Here is a 17,597-nt window from a genome sequence, read left to right as displayed (position 1 = left end):
CCAGGCCCAGGTACCATGTAGCCGAGCTCCAGATATAGGCTATGTGTAGTTCCAAGGCCCAGGTACCATGTAGCCGAGCTCAGGATATAAGCTATGTGTAGTTCCCAGGCCCAGGTACCGTGTAGCCGAACTCCAGATATAGGCTAAGTGTAGTTCCCAGGGCAAGGTACCATGTAGCTTAGCTGCAGTCAGATATAGGGACTATGGTGGCTCAGCTATGATCTAGCCAAGCTCCATGAGTCAGTGTTAGTGGATAGGGTGTGTGGTAGGATAGCAGTAATAGTTTGCTTGATCTGGAACTGCTTGATCAGTTCCAGTCTTGCTTTCGGTCTAACCACTCCACAGAAACAGCCCTTACTAAAGTGGCCAATGATCTTCTTGCAGCTAAATCCAAAAGCCACCATTCCGTAACTCATCCTTCTCGATCTGTCATCAGTGTTTGATACTGTAGACCACACCTTACTCCTACAGACACTTTCATGTATAGGTATAAAGGGCCTTGCTCTCTCCTGTATATCTTCCTATCTCTCTGGAAGGCTCCTTCATTGGCCCCCTCCTCTTTTCCATCTACATGTACGGTCTTAATAACTTAATCGATTCCTTTGGATTTTAATACCATTTGTATGTGGACGATACACAACTGTACTTATCGGTCCCAGACCTTAACTCCCTCCTCACACGTGTTACTGACTGTTTGTCTGCTATATCCTCTTTCATGACCTCTCACTTCTTAAAATGTAATATGAGTAAAATGGAACTTATCATCTTTCCACCGTCTCTCCACTTCTCTGCCTGATATAACAATAAATGTTATTTAACACCCCAATAACTTCAGTTCTCAAAGCGTGGTGCTTAAAGAGAACCCGAGGTGTGTTTAAAGAATGTTATCTGCATACAGAGGCTGGGTCTGCCTATACAGCCCAGCCTCTGTTGCTATCCCAAACCCCACTAAGGTCGCCCTGCACTCTGCAATCCCTCATAAATCACAGCCGTGCTGTGAGGCTGTGTTTACATCTGTAGTGTCAGTCTCAGCTGCTCCCCCGCCTCCTGCAGAGCTCCGGTCCCTGCCCCGTCCCTTCCCTCCAATCAGCAGGGAGGGAAGGGATGCAGGCGGGGACTGGAGTTCTGCAGGAGGCGGGGAGAGCAGCAGACTGACACTATTGAGATAAACACAGCCAGTTCTGACAAGCTGTTTGTCAGCAGCGTGGCTGTGATTTATGAGGGATTGCAGAGTGCAGGGGGACCTTAGGGGGGTTTGGGATAGCAACAGAGGCTGGGCTGTATAGGCAGATCCAGCCTCTGTATGCAGATAATATTCTTCAAACCCACCTCGGGTTCTCTTTAAAGGGAAGGTTCAGGGACTGCATAAAAAAAAAAAATCCAAATCCACTTACCTGGGGCTTCCTCCAGCCCGTGGCAGGCAGGAGGTGCCCTCGGCGCCGCTCCGCAGGCTCCCGGTGGCGAGCCCGACCTGGCCAGGCCGCCTGCCATGTCGGGCTTCTTCTGCGCTCCAAAGTGCGTGTCACTCGTGCGCCCTGACGTCATCGGACGTCCTCCGGCCTGTACTGCGCAGGCTCAGAACTACTGAGCCTGTGCAGTACAGCCCGGATGACGTCAGCGCACACGAGTGACACGCACTTTGGAGCGCAGAAGAAGCCCGACCTGGCCGCTGGCCTGGCCAGGTCGGGCTTGCCACCGGTGATCACCAGGAGCCTGCGGAGGTGCGCCAAGGGCACCTCCTGCCTGCCACGGGCTGGAGGAAGCCCCAGGTAAGTGGATTTGGATTTTTATTTTTTTAAGCAGTCCCTGAACCTTCCCTTTAAGGGTAATATTTGACTCCCCTCTCTCTTTTATTCCTCACATTCACTCATTAACCAGCTCCTGTCATCTCCAACTCAAAAACATATCTTGCATTTGACTTTTTCTCACTAAGAATTTGCTGGGTGGGGGAGGGGGTTGTTAGGTGGTGTTTGTTAAATGTTTGTAATAGTTAGGGATTGTCTTTGACAGGGGGTTGTTGTTAGATTATAGGTATGCCAATAGTAGAATATTAGTAATAGAACATTACCAATATTTTATTTATCAAGTATTAACAAGTATTGGGTCCAAAGTATTGAGGCCCAAAATTTTACCTTGCTGAGGGAACTACCTTGAAGTACAGCATTTGTTTGCATGAGATGCGTAAGAAGGCCAACAAGTAATGGATTTGATAAATAATCTACCAATGCACCTCCTTGAGACCTGAAACTTCATCCAGCGCTGGATTACATTTACCTCCAGCACACATGGGTAAACATAGGTCCACGTTCCTTAGAAGTGGGCACACTGATCCAGATAATGCATATAAATTATTACAATATACATATAATAATCATTGTGCTGTGCTTTACCAGAAGAAAAACATGGAAGACATAGCCTTATGGCCTGATCCATCTCTCACCTATACACTGCGGAGCTCGACTGCTCCAGAAGGGTCTTGTGGCATTCAGGCAGGTGAGTACATGAAGCCCATGCAGCTGGTATCCCGTGTTGCAGTAGAAGTATGCTTCTCCTCCTGGGTGCAGACTGGTGACAGACACATCTCCATACGCTGGTCTTCTTGGGAATCCACAGCTCAGGAGATAGGCTGCAAATAAAAACAATGTACGTGTTTAAGCAAAGGTGTATGGGCAATAACAGTGATACTATTGATTATTTATCTTTAAGCAGACATGACCTATGTCACTGTTATCCTATACTTTGTTCGGGTGCCTGATTAAGCAGACATTACCTATGTCAATGTTATCCTACACTTTGTTAAGGTGCCTACAGACATTTGACTATCAGATCAGGTGACAGCTGAATGTCTATAGGGCAACCCAACCTCCCCGACTTTTTGATCCCAGCAATGGACAGAAGAAACAGAAATGTGCTGCAAGGATTTTTCCAAGGCAGATCTTTTAAGTATTCAGCTGTAGTAAGTGATCTGCTGTTCTGCTCCTCACTACATGGGAAATAGCAGGAGCCTAGGTTAGATGCTTGTAACCAGTTATTCGCCATCACAGATCATTAGTTCTAATGGACCCTTGTTGTCTTGTGGTAATAAACTAGCGATAAACCAAACCACTGCAAGCTCTAATATAGAAGTGACCAGTTATGAGAGAGAGTTATGTTGCAGTTCTGTTTTTCTGGCTGTATAAATCTGTGGGGGTTATTACTCAAGGGGTTGCACTTGCACACCATGCTCACAGGCTTTGACTTTGTACCCAATAAAAGCCAGCATGGAGGCTAGGGGTTGGAGGAGGGGACACTCTGTTTTTTTTAAATATTTAAAAAAATACACAAAACTTATATGGCTTTTTGTTTTTACACTCTGTGAATGCTCACAGGTACGCAAGTTGATATTAAAATCGAGATCACCATTGATTGCACTGCAGGACATCTATTTGATAAATGATGCAGTGATCTGAGCTGGTGCACATGCATGCGCTGTTTCACTGCTCATTTCAATGCAGCTGGGTGTGCGATTGCAGTTGGGCACAACTCCTATTGTACTGGGCACTACAGAAGTTTGTACCCTACCTTTTCACCAGTAACACACATAGCCAAATAATCACAGTTTGAAGTCCTTATGCTTTGCAAACTATTTTTACAAAGTATAGGGTTTTCACTAAACAACTTAAAAAAACCTTTGGAGCCAGAGCCTTCTGTCATGCTGTACCAACCCTTTGGAACACCTTGCTACTCCTAATCAAGACAGCTTTAACCCTAGAGGCATTTGAATCAAAACTGAAAAGCCATCCATTTAGTCTGGCATTTATGATCACATAACTTTTCCCCCATAGATCTAAACTATATACTGAACAGAGACAAGCTTATGTGCTTTGGGTCCTACAGGAGAAAAGCACTTTACATGTGTTTTGTTGCTGTCACAGATTTGCTTTAAAGTGAACCCGAGGTGAAAATAAACTGATGAGATAAACAATTGCATTTATCTTCCTACTCCCCAAAATGACCCTTGTTTGGATATCCCATGGTTTTATTTTATATTTAAACATTTACAAAGTAGGTTGAATGTTTTGTTGTCTCTGCTCAGTGGCAGCCTATTAATTGTCCCTAAATAAAAAATACATGAACTATTGCATTTTTCTGCTCTCAGAAGTTGTATTCTGCTAGGAAAATTTCTATGGCTGTAATTTGCATATCAGTGATGTTTACTATATTCCCGACAAGGAACCAACAAGACAGAAGCTGAACTCTTTCAGTGTAACGATTGGTGTCAACAACACAGATTTTTCTGATTATTGGTGATCTGCAATATCACCAATAATACAGATGCTATACCTGATTATGTGGTGATCTGCAGAATCACCAATAATACTGGTATAGCTAGACACAGGACACCCAATGTGATATAGTGTTTGGTGCAACAGTAATTAGAGAGATTATCTCCCGAGAAGCGGGAGATACAGACTCTACTGCAGCCAAGGATTCCCCGAGGGGCAGGGAATCAGGCTGTACTGCAGCCAGTGGACACCTGAGGAGCAGGGGTCACTGACTGGAGTAAAGTGGTGAGGATTGGTCAGCAGCTGGAGATTCCCTGAGGAGCAGGGAATCAGACTGTACTGCAGCCAGTGGACCTTAGAGAGGTAGACCCGTTGACTGTGCTGCACGATGGTCTCCAGAGGAGCTGGTGACCATAGGCTAGATAGAGCAGCTAGTAACCACCTGAGGAGCAGGGGTCACAGGTGTACAGTAAGGCTGATCACCCAGGAGCTAGGTGACAGCCAGAAAGGTCAGACAAGCCAGGTCGGCAACATACGGACAGACAAAGTACAGAAACGGAAGGCTGATTCGGTATCCAGGTACAGGCAATGTTGGCAACAGATAATCAGATGGGCGGAAGTACCGAATCCGAGAACAGGAGAGTAGTCAGGAAAGCCAAAGGTCATAACAGATAACAACAATATCTCTCAATCCTAGTCTTAGGTGTGAGGTCCTTGGTCTCAACACCTGGGAACTAGTCTGACAGATGATAGTAACAGTATAGCAACTCCTAGTCTTAGGTGTGAGGTCCTTGGTCTCAACACCTGGGAACTAGTCTAACAGATGATAGTAACAATATAGCAACTCCTAGTCTTAGGTGTGAGGTCCTTGGTCTCAACACCTGAGAACTAGTCTAACAGATGATAGTAACAATATAGCACTTTAAAGCTATAAACAGAATCTGACTGTGAAAACAGTGTGAATTCCCAGCGCCGGCTGGTTCTAACACACTGTGGGATCTGACTCAGGTCTTAGCGCTCACACGTATATGTTCGCAACAGCAGACAACTTGCAAGTGACAAGCAAGTCCTATTTATACTAAAAGCGCTCCACAGCGCCGCCCCAGACACTCAGCCAATCCGGAGCATAGCTGGAGTCAGCTGATCGGCATGATCAGCTGACTCCCCGTCTAGCAGCATAAAGGTCTTGTCGCCTGGCGCGTGCGCGCGTAGTTCTCCATCTGTGTGCACTAGAAGGACCAGGCAAGACAGCCTCACGCTGCTGCGCGGTAGCAGCCGCCGGCTGAGACGTGGAGATAGCCGCCATGCCGCTTGCCTATGCGGCGGCATCTCCGCTATTCATTACATTCAGGCAGCAAAATAAAACAAGTAAAACAGCCTGGTTATTAATATGTTTTGCACTGTACATAAGCATGTTTATCTCATCATGTCACATGTCACCTCGGGTACACTTTAAAGGAACACTATCAATTTAAACTACTTTTTTTTTCAATACTCTATATTAGGGTACACATTACCACTAGTGCTAGGGGCACTTTATTTATTCACCCAGGTCTCTCTCCCTGTCTCCCTGCTTAAAAATCATCCTTTATTCCTCACACAGCTGTCAAATATACTTCATTGTGTCACAGCATACAAGAGAGTCTGAGGAGGAGGCTGATCTGAAGAAGTAACAGGTAGCTAGATGTGCTGTAATATTGATGTAATATAGCTAGCAGTCAGGGACAGGTAGATGTGTATACACCACTCCTTACTGACTGGCTGCTTGTGATGTTACATTCCAGGCTGCATCTACTTCCTAGGCTGCTATGTCGTGTCCATGCTGAGAGGGAGAGACACTGTTTACAAAGGCATTATCAGGATCTTTATCAGTCAGAGAACAGAAGACAATAAACACACATTGCTGGACTTTTTAAAGCGGGATTGCCACCATAAAAATCAAATTTCAACAGCAACTGGTCTGAGTGTATTAAGTGATAAAGATGCTAATCCTGCATTCAAAACTTTCAAAAACTTTTTTCTGCTGTTATGGTTTGGAGTTATCACATACTTTAGGGGCACTGGCCCTTTCATTGCCATTGCTATTGGCTGGCAAAACAGTTGCATGCTGGGGGGGGGGGGGTCTATATTCCTCCTCTTCCCTTTATTTACCTCTCCTTCTAATGACATAAGACAGTGCACTTCCTAGTATAGACCTTAGTGGGAGTGTTGGAAGTCTCTGGGAGGAGGGTGGGTAATGAATACACAATTAGCAAGAGGAGAAAAAAGAGTGAGAGAGGAAATGATGTCAGGATTAGCTTCATTCAAAGGTAACCAAGATGGAAACTGTCTAGAATAGGATTCTCTGCTTCTCCTTTGGAAAATTCACAGGAATCATAACGTGGACAGTGCAATACATCTGTTATGCAAGTAGAACTAGTATTTATCTACTTATATATGTGTTTTTTATTTCTAGGTTAGCATGGCTGTGACTTGTTCTTTAACCCCTTACCACCATCTGAATAAGATTATTTCAGCAAGGTGATTATTAAACTATATACTGACGAGATGATAGCAACCCCCCTGTGTACATCAGAGAGGCAGAGCTGTGTGGGGAAAGAAATTGCTCTTTGTAAATGTGGTAATGTCTGCCCTAACATGCAGCATTAAAAAAAAGTTGTTTTAAGCGATAGTATGCCTTTAAGTCTGATGATTTGGATGCAGCTTCACTTTGACCTTATTATTCTAGTGACCTGTGGTGATCTGCCCCCTTTTTGCCATGGAGAATGGTCACTTTGTGCATAGGATGGCCATGGCTCTGGCTATCAGTGTTGGAGGCATCTAGTAACACTGATGAGTTAGGTGTGTATAGCTCTGCCAGAGGTTCTCCTACGGAAGTCGCTGTGATGGATTATCTGAAATAAAGTTATAATGCCCCATCTCCATCTTGCAATGGATTTCCTGGACCGGGTGTTTGGCACCACTCATTAACTCGCCGCTTGATAAATTGGCCGTGCTGCCTCCCTAATGGGACCCATAAAATATTTCCTCCCTGTCTGTGGCACTTGTTTCCCAAACACAACAGAAAGCGAGAGAGAGAGAGAGAGGGAGAGAGAGGTAGAGATCTCTCCAGGGAAACTGGCGGGGAATGAAGAGCAAATGTGGCGCTGTAGTCGCAGGGCGCTCGTGGTGATGGATCTCCCCTTATTATATCTGTAGAGAATGGTAAACAAAGCAAGAATACAAATCTGCAGCGTATACAGTTACACGGTGCTTGTTTAGTGGATGAAACCTGTTCATTTATCCCCAAACAATGAGACCGTAGAGCACATACAGTTATTCTTCTCCGCACGTTAGGAGAACAATTCCGTAGCTGTGGTTACTGGATTTAAAGGGAAATTCCATTCTCGCTAGGTATTTGCTATAACCATGTATCAGGGCTGCACAATTGTTTTTGTAATTTAATATTGTTAATAGCTTTTCCATTGATTTGAAATCTGCTGTACGTTTTAAAGGACCACTATAACAAAACAAGTAAACAGTTAAAATCTGACAAAACCAACAGTTTTTTTTGGACTAATCCATCTCCTCATGGGGGATTCCAAGATTTGAAGGCATGTCTCCAGTTGCAATGTTTGGACCATGATGCTGCTGGGGTATCATTTCGTTTCAGAACACCTTGCCAATGAAGGGTGTGCTGGTGCCCAGTCATGGATCCAGCAATGCACTTGGCACAGGACCCAACTGCGTCACCCAATTTTCCCCAATCATTAGTGTAATTATAAACCATTACACTAACCCCCAAAGGGATCTGAGATCTCCTGTCCATTGTTTCCAAATATGTCTCAATTAGTGGGAGTTTATAACGGTATAAAAGAATGCTGTGTGTCTGCCAGTTCTCTGACAGCTTCCAATGCCTCTTCTAGCTCCCTACAAATGGCTCGTAGCAGTGTTTGGCTGCTTTACTCACATTTCTGTGATCCATTATCTCCTAATCAGACCTGATAAGTGTGATCCAGGTATTCTAATTCCAACTGACTCTATGTTTGTTCCAGACGTGTGAAAGCCGTGAAATTTGCTTTAGCAGAAGTGAACTGAAGATGGCAGGTTTCAGGTTTCCTAAAGTAAAAGTCTTGGCAAAGCAGATGCTGAATGCTGACAGTTCTGTCTATGGGCTTGATTCACAAAAGAGTGCTAACTGTTAGCACGACCGTTTTCGTGTGAATTTTCGCATTGCGCGCGATCGCGAATTTTCACGTGAAACGATAACGTTTTTGCGCACAAACGTGAATTTTCCCGCTAAATCAATATAGTTTTCGCGCGAAAATTTGCGATCGCGCGCAATGCGAAAATTCGCGTGAAAACGGCCGTGCTAACAGTTAGCACTCTTGTGAATCAAGCCCTATATCTTTTTCCCAATAGGCATGTTCACATCTATGCATTGTTATGGACTGTGTTATCCTCTTGAGCTATGCTCTTCATCCAGCTCCATGAATGGGCCATCCTCCTCCTCTGCGCTGCCTGCTCTTTGCCACCTGGCTACAAATCTTTCTGCATGTTGTGTGACCTCATGCAACATGCAAAAGGCTGCACAAAAGTGGGACATCGAGAGCCTGATATAGTTTTGTATGGTAATGGTAATTGGATATGATAGAGCAAGTATATATTAATACTCGCAAACCAGGGTTACCATCCAGGCAGCCACTGTAACAGCAGGTGGGGAGATTAGACCTGTCCCCACTCAGGATTAAGAAGTCGCTCTCTGTAGATCTGAAGAAAAGGGGGTTATACCCCTCCACCAAGGGTGGACTTAGGTAACATACAAGCAGATGTACAAGCAGATGGAGGCCCCAGAAAGATAAAAATCAATAAGATTGTTAAAAATAGAAGAGGAGGTGGAGGACTTATATCGTCCAAGTAGACACAAGATCTTGTAGATATTATTCAACAAAAATATTTATTTACATACTCCAAAGGTGCTGTGCAATGTGTTTTGCAAGTATATCCCACTTCATCGGGATATTACATATAACTAATACAGGTCTAGTTCAATCAAAGCGCCTCTGTGATGCAAAAGGCAAGTTGGTGAAAAAAGACACTGGATGAGGTAAGATTCCAACACCACTGTTGTGGTTCTCTGCAAAGAAGAGAAGGAGGATACGAGACAGCTTCCGGGGAGCACAGGAGGCAGGAGGGGGGCTTTTGGGGACAGAGGGAGAAAAGTTGAGCCCTCTCCCCAATTAGGCCCCCCCCCCCACCCGAAACCCCACTGATCTTAAGAGTCTTGAAAGGAGAAAGTTGTCTTTTCATCTACATAGAGTGTGTGAAAATCTTTTACCTTAATTTTATCATCAAAATGTGCTTCCTACATCTGGAATCAATAGCTGAATCATTAAAGAAGCTTGCCTGTCCATTAAAAAGACTCTTACTTCAGGCAAATTATTTAGTATGTTGGGTTGCATGTGCATTCCAATTATTCTTTTCTCTATTACCGGCTTATATCTTTAAAACAATAATGAATAGAGTCAAGCTCAAAGTGTCAGAGAGGGGGTGAATAATATACCCTCTTCTATCCATAAGTTTGTGTTTTTTCCACCTGAGATTCCATTTTAACCCTAATCCTAAAGGTACTGTAATCAATCTGCTTTTAATCTGTTTTGAAGTGATTTTGAAGGCAGCACGGTGGCGTAGTGGTTAGCATGCTTGCCTTGCAGCACTGGATTCCTGGTTTAAATCCCAGCTAGGGCACTATCTGCATGGAGTTTGTATGCTCTCAACGTGTCTGTATGAGTTTCCTCCAGGCATTCAGCTTTCCTCCCACATCTTAAAAACATACAGATAAGTTGATTGGATTCCCCAAATTTGCTCTAGACTACGAAATATACACTACAGAATACATACATAGACATATGACAATAGTAGATATTAGATTGTGAGCTCCTCTGAGGGACAGTTAAGTGACAAGACAATATACTCTGTACAGCGCCGAGGGAGATGTCAGCGCTATATAAATACTAAATAAATTGAAAGAAACTTCGTGCACGAAGCAGGTCATTTGGGCACAGGCGGTTGTTCAGCAGGGGAATTGCTAGCCCAAAAGATCAGTGGCACGTGCCCCGGATCTATTTTGGGGTGCCCGGGATGTCCTTCAGGCAGCTATGGTGCCTCAATGGTGAGCATGCTGGGAGCTGTGGTGCATCAATTGGCGTTATGCTGCCTCTATGTGGGCACATTGGGTGCTTTGGTGCCACGCTGGGCAGTGTGATGCCTTTATGGGAGCATGCAGGGAGCCGTGGTTCTTCTATGGGGGCATGCTTGGAGTTGTGGTGTCTCAATAGGAGGCCCGTGGGAGCATGGGAGGGGTTCCAGTAGAAGGTCAGGGAATGCTATGGGGAAATTGCCAGATAACATGTCTAGTTATGTTTAAAGGGAACCTAAACTGACAGGGCTATGAATGTGTATTTTTAAACAATACCAGTTGCCTGGCAGTCCTGCTGATGTCTTTGGCTGCAGTAGTGTATGAATCACACACCTGAAACAAGCATGCAGCTAATCCAGTCTGACTTCAGTCAGAGCACTTGATCTGTATGCTTGTTCAGGGGCTGTGGCTCAAAGTATTAGAAACACAGGATCAGCAGGAGAGTCAGGCAACTGGTATTATTGTAAAAGGAAAAATCCATATCCTTCTCAGTTTAGGTTCCCTTTAAGTGACACTGCCTATTTATATGATATGCTGCATTTTTTATTTTTTTTTAATGGACAGGGGGCTTCATTCAACATTTTGCTGCTGTTAAATTCATGCAAATTTGACTCCACCAATTACCACACCCACATCCTGGTGCGTGGCCACACCCATTTTCTGGCTGCAGTGCCCAAAAGTGCCCCAGATCTCTTAGGAGCGGTGCGATGTGGCTACATAGCCGCATCGCACCGCAGGTGTGCTGAAACACATGCACGCTAGTGGAACAGTTTCCACTGCGTGCATGTTGTGTGGTGCGGCGTGGAGCGATCCGATAATCTGCAGCATGCTGCAGATTTTCGCATGGCGGCATCCGCCCGCAGCCGTGTCCCATTTCCCCAAAACACTTCCGCATCGGAGATGCGGAAGTGATGCGGCCGGCGGCGGAAGTGATGCGATGCGGCTGCGTAGCCACACTCGCATCACTTCGCAAGTGGAAACGGGCCCTTAGGATCCTAGCAACGCCCCTGTTCGGTAATTAGGCGCTGCATAGACCACAGTGTTGATTGCAGCTATAGCAGTGCCCACTGTGTAATAGCTAAATAATAGAGAAATAGCAGTAATAGGTGCTGCAGATATCGGGGGATGGAGTATTTAGCCGGGGAAGGCAGCACTGATATCAGAGGAAATTACAATAGAGGGGTAGGTTAGTGTGGTGTGGCATTGGTACAGGAAGGACTAGTTTGAGGATAATGATAAAGATAAAAAAAATACTGAGAGCCCAATATAGTGTAGTATGCAAAACAAGGGGTTGGAAATGAAAAGTATATAATGTATATACTTACAAATGTGGGTTACCGCCTAGGTAACCACTGTATAGGCAGGTCAGGAGATTAGACCTGTCCTCACTTAGGATTACAGTAGCTCTCTGTAGATAAGGAAAAATGGGGATCAACCCCTCCACCAGGGGTGGATATTGATAATGTAAGAGTGAACAGAGGCGCCAGCAGGATACAAGGTTCTAAAAGGCTTAAAATCCCTCAGTAGGTGGAGGTGGACTCGCCTCCCCAAAGTACACAGTATACAGTAGTCTCAAGGTCACGAAAGACTGACAGAGGCGCTATTCGTGACCTTGAGACTATACTGTGTACTCCTATCTGTTTAAGAAGCAGGAACATACCTGTGAAACGCGTTGCACTGTTTGTTTTGGAGTATATTAATAAACCTGTTGTCATAAAACTGACGGTATCTTGTCTGCTTCAGGGAGGCGAGTCCACCACCACCTCCTGAGGGATTTTAAGCCTTTTAGAACCTTTTATCCTGCTGGCGTCTCTGTTCACTCTTACATTAGTGTGAGGATAGGGTTAGGTGATACCGGTAGTAACATTTCTGTAAAAATTACCAATATTCTACTCTCTCTTGGAATTAGCCACCGACCAATAGTAAAATATGAGTAATTTTGCTGAAATTCTACTACCGGCTTTACCCAGTGCCCAAATGACTATGGTGCCTTTTTTAAAGGGTTATTTAATTGAAAATAATAAAATCACTTTAACTTACCTTGGGCTTGTTGCAGCCCCCCTGGAGTCATCCTGTGCCCAGTCATCTTTCTGAGTCCCTCCATCGACCAGCGGCGACCCCTGCAAACCTGGCCAGTCACTGCCAGTCGGCGGCTGCTGCGCATGCGTGGCCACAAGCCACGAGCACCCTGATCGTGCCCCCGCTGCCGGTAGCGATTTTCACGTACTGTGCATTTTTCAGAACGCCCAGCCTCAGGAGTGTGGTGAGGAGGCTCCTGACCGGCCAGCTTAATGGCGGTTGCTGCTGCTTGCCGAAGGGACTCGGACGAATGTTGTGAGCACAGGATGACTCCAGGAGGCTGCAAGAAATCCCAGGTAAGTTAAACTGATTTTTTAATATTCATTTTAGATTTCCTTTAAATGTATATCTTCCTGCACAGTGCTAAAAAAAAGGATGATTCGTTTTCAATAAATGCTTTTCAATATCCCAGCAGTACCAGTTCAGCCCAATAGATGGCAATAGAGCCCAGCTGTCTGCATCACTAACATGACAGAACTGTACACTGAGTCTGTGAAACTATCATCATTTATCTGGAGGCACAACTTGACCTGAAGATCAGAATAAAACTCCTTAAAGCTTGTCCTGAAATATGTCCCCCTAGTCATAAGTATATAACCAATTATTTTTCAGAGCACACAGTGAACATTGGTCCTTTGAAGATCAGAGATCCCCCACAGTCAGACTGCTGCTTGTTTTGAGAAAATTATAAGCCTGCTGATGCCCAGTTCAGTGCCAGGATACAAAGACAGCAATCTTCTACCAGGATGGCAGTTTTATTAGCAGTCAGCAGACACGTTATACTGGATCTTCAGATTTGCACATTATTGTAAAGAAATGGATGTTGGGAAATACGTCTGTCAGATAGATGAACATACTTTCCCATGCTAAGTGCAGATTGGCCCCATGCTGAGGTGGTATATTAGGGGTGGTTTCTTAAAATTGGATTGACTCTTTTGGCTGGAGGGCTTTTAGAGCAAAAATGTTCAGCACCCAGGATATTGGCTTGGAGCTCGCACAGCAATGTTACTACGATTTGATAGGTGCATTTGGCTGCGACTGATGGTAGTATGATATTTGGCTCAGGAATCTAAATTTTAGAATGCCCATGGAAAATTAAACCTTGATTGTGCAATCTTAAAGGGACACTGTAGGGGGGTCAGGGGAAAATGAGTTGAACTTACCCGGGGCGTCTAATGGTCCCCCACAGACATCCTGTGCCCGCGCAGCCACTCACCGATGCTCTGGCCCCGCCTCCGGTTCACTTCTGGAATTTCAGACTTTAAAGTCTGAAAACCACAGCGCCTGCGTTGCCATGTCCTCAATCCCGCTGATGCCGCCAGGAGCGCACTGCGCAGGCACAGACCATACTGGGCCTACGCAGTTTGCTCCTGGTGACATCAGCGGGATCGAGTACACGGCAACACAGGCGCAGTGGTTTTCAGACTTTAAAGTCTGAAATTCCAGAAGTGAACTGGAGGCGGGGCCAGAGCATCGGTGAGTGGCTGCGCGGGCACAGGATGTCTGCGGGGGACCATTAGAAGCCCCGGGTAAGTTCAACTCATTTTCCCCTGACCCCCCTACAGTGTCCCTTTAATGCACCTTATTAATAAGAGGAAAAACCTAAAGTTTCTGAAGTCTGTTTAAAGGAAACCAGAAGCGAAAATCAACTTATGAGATAGTGAATTGTATGTGTAGTACAGCTAAGAAATCAAACATTAGTAGCAAAGAAAGGAGCCTCATATTGTTTCCAGTACAGGAAGAGTTAAAATATATGCAAGAGAGCTTCTCTGAGCTATTTGACCCACTGGGTAAACCACAGTCCTGTTTTCTGAAGCACTTGAACAGCCAAGAAACATTAAGAGACAGATTAAGATAAGGTTTTACTGCAGGAAAGTTCAAAAGGGTCATTATTTCTACTTTGTCTTATAGCTTAAAAGACAGAGCGTAGTTTACATTTGCAACTGTGACTGTATGATGCAATGTTATAAAACAGCTGTATAGTTGAAAATAAAAATATGAGACTGTTTTCTTTGCTACTATTGTTCTATTCATTATCTGTACTACATATACAAGTCATTATATCATAAGTTTTATTTTGCTTCAAGTTTGCTTTAAAGGAAACCTAACGTCCCATTAAAAAATTGTTTGATCAGTGGCGTACCGAGGGACTTTAACTTCTGGTGGTAATTATTTACAAACACCCCCCAGCACATGGGCCCATATGCAATTCACTTCTCCTGAGTTTTCTCCTAGGAGACAATTTTTCATCTTCAATGTAATGGAAATAGTACCAAAAAGTAGGTGAAAAAGTACTATCAAAATTATTTTTAGTATTTGTTTGCTTGCTGGTGGTTTAAAAGGCATTTTATTTACTTATTAATTTAATTTGTAAAATGATCATCATGGATCCACATGCAATTCACTTTCTCCTGAGTTATCTCCTAGTAGATAATTTTTCATCTTCGATTTAAAAGAACTTTTCAGCACTTTGCAATGGAAAACGTACTAAAAACTAGGTGAAAAAGTCCAGTCAAAATCATTTTGAGTACAGGTAGTCTCCTGTTAACGAACAAGATAGGGACTGTAGGTTCGTTCTTAACCTGAATCTGTTCTTAAGTCGGAACATTGTGCCATCTCTGTCCCCTGTACCTCCCCTGTGCCCCCCTGTGCCTCCAGTGTCCCCCTGTGTGTCACCTCTGCCCTCTGCACCTGCGTATACAAGTTTAAAAGCCATTTTTTCTTAGAATTTTTTAAAATTGATTTTCTCAAAAACTACAAGTCCATTTTTTTAACTTCTTCCCATGGAAACACAGAATCCATGCTGTTCATATCAGCGGGTCGTTTGTAGGTAGGGTATTCGTAAGTCAGGGACTACCTGTATTTGTTTATTTGCTCGGGGCTTAAAAAGTATTTTATTTTCAAGTTGTGAAAATATCACCTAGGAGAAAACTCAGGAGAAAAAGTTAATTGCATATGGGCCATGGTGTCTAAATTTGGAGGGAAAGGAGAATGTAACTCAAAGGAAGTGGGCCCAAGTTTGCTCCCAAAACACTGGCAAAGTCACTCGGTAATTAGAAGACAGCCCCCTCCCTCTTCCCCTCAAAGAAGAAAACAAATGCACACATTACAAAGCAGCCCCCCCCCCCCCCCCAAAAAAAAAAATAAACATTAGAAAGCAGCATTTCCCCCATGATGTGGTGGAGTGGGAGTTTCACATCATGAATGTACAGACATTGTGCAGGAACTGCAGGTGCTATCATGTCCATATGGTCTTAAATCTCCAAGGGATGCCATGAAGAATTAAGGCAGTTCTGGAGGCAAAAAGGGGTCAAACTCAGTACTAGCAAGACCTCCTATTAAAGTGGCCAGCACAATATAATCAATATTCCTGTCATTGTTTCTTTTGGTTTATTTTGTAGAATACTATTTAGTAATTATGAAACCCCAAAATGCCAAATGCTGCAACAATAACCCCAAAGTATCAAATGCAGGAACTATGATCATCAAATAATAAATGCAGCAAACATTACGTCCTACACATGAAATGCAGCAAAGGTTACCTCTGCCACATGCAATGCAGCAAACATAACCTCCAGCACATGAAATGCAGCAAGCATTACACCTGACACATAAAATGCGGTAACCTTTACCTCTGACACATGAAATGCGTCAACCAGTACCTTTGACACATGAAATTCGGCAAATGCTACATCTGACACATGAAATGCGCCAAATGTTACCTCCTACATATGAAATACAGCAAACATTACATGCGATGCAAGAAATGTAGCAACCGTTATATAACCGACACATAAAATGCTGCAAACATTACTTCTGATATATGAAATGCTGCAAACATTATTACATGAAATGCTGCAAATGTTACCTGCAAGTGCAACACATAAAATGTGGCAATCATGAACCTCCGACACATGAAATGCGGCCAAAATTACCTTCAACCCATAAAATGTGCCAAACATTACCTCCGACACATGAAATGCGGCAAACGTTACCTCCGACAGATGATATGGCAAACATTACCTACCACACATGAATTGCGACAAACATTACCTCCGACACATACAATGCAGCAAGCTTTACATCATACATATGAAGTGCAGCAGTATTCAGGATAATGCACTCTTTACATCAATTTTGTGGTTATTATTAGTATTTTTCTATGATAAATAAGTGATGCGTCATGGGGATCTAAACGTTTGGCGTGATGTTTCATGACTTCAAAAATGTTGGGAACCACTCCCTTCGGTATTTGGACACTTAGTGTACAAGAAACTACCCCGAAGGGTTGGACTATAGCTAAAAGACGTGTAAGAGGCGCCCAGAATATCTCTTAATTTTAAATAATATAGTATAGGTGTGATTATATCTTACCTTCATCAATGAACAATGCATAGGTAAAATAATTTTAATGATGCCCAACAAAGACAATGAATTTCACGGGTACTGGCCCGCTTCTTCAGGTCAATAAAAAGTCAGCAGCAGTCGCAAGTGTGGGCGCCTCTTTCCTTTACATCGTAATCCATCTCTGCAGTCATGGCACAGTTCCAGTTCTTGCTATAGGCACGGTTTCCCTAGATACATCAATGTTCATAGCCCCCTAGGATGCTACCACCTCCTCTGAAGCTAGCTAAATCCCATATGAAGGGGGTTAGGGGAATTGCTGGAAGCTGGAGCAGAAGCGGCCATAGTAAAGCCATCTGGAGACAGGTTGCCAAGTGCTGGAACTGATAGGTAACACAGGTGAACAGTGAAGCAGGGGTGACTGAAACAAGTCCGCAAATTAGAGGATAGAAATGATGAAAAAGAAAATTAAATAATTAGATAATCTCAGTAACCTTACAGTAACCCTCTCTGCATGAAACAAGAAGAAAAACATATCAACCACTTGGAAAATAGTGCTTAATGAATCAAACTGTGAGCATAAGGCATATTAGCTCCACAGCTAAATATAAATGTGAAGACTTTTAAATGATTTGTCAGACTACAGCTTTGTCAGTAAAGCCTGGCACACAATTGTGAGGGCTGTCAGACATACAGGCAGTCACAATCCTGCAGCAACGAAGCTTGAGTCA

At 43.9% G+C, this 17,597-nt stretch overlaps 1 protein-coding gene across 2 annotated transcripts in view; it reads right to left on the bottom strand.

Annotated features, from left to right (window-relative positions):
• Nucleotides 1–17,597, bottom strand: part of SEZ6 (seizure related 6 homolog) — a 759,189-nt gene that overhangs the window by 103,254 nt on the left and 638,338 nt on the right. For both annotated transcript variants that reach the window (XM_068270134.1, XM_068270135.1), the window contains exon 5: nucleotides 2,441–2,626. In XM_068270134.1, coding sequence (XP_068126235.1) covers nucleotides 2,441–2,626 — 186 coding nt within the window. The remainder of the gene's footprint in view (nucleotides 1–2,440; nucleotides 2,627–17,597) is intronic.

This window comes from Hyperolius riggenbachi, chromosome 2 (genome assembly GCF_040937935.1).
Source record: "Hyperolius riggenbachi isolate aHypRig1 chromosome 2, aHypRig1.pri, whole genome shotgun sequence".
NCBI classification, from domain to species: Eukaryota; Metazoa; Chordata; class Amphibia; order Anura; family Hyperoliidae; genus Hyperolius; species Hyperolius riggenbachi.
Note: the sequence above shows the minus strand (reverse complement) of the source record. Positions and strands in the feature narration are given on the sequence as shown.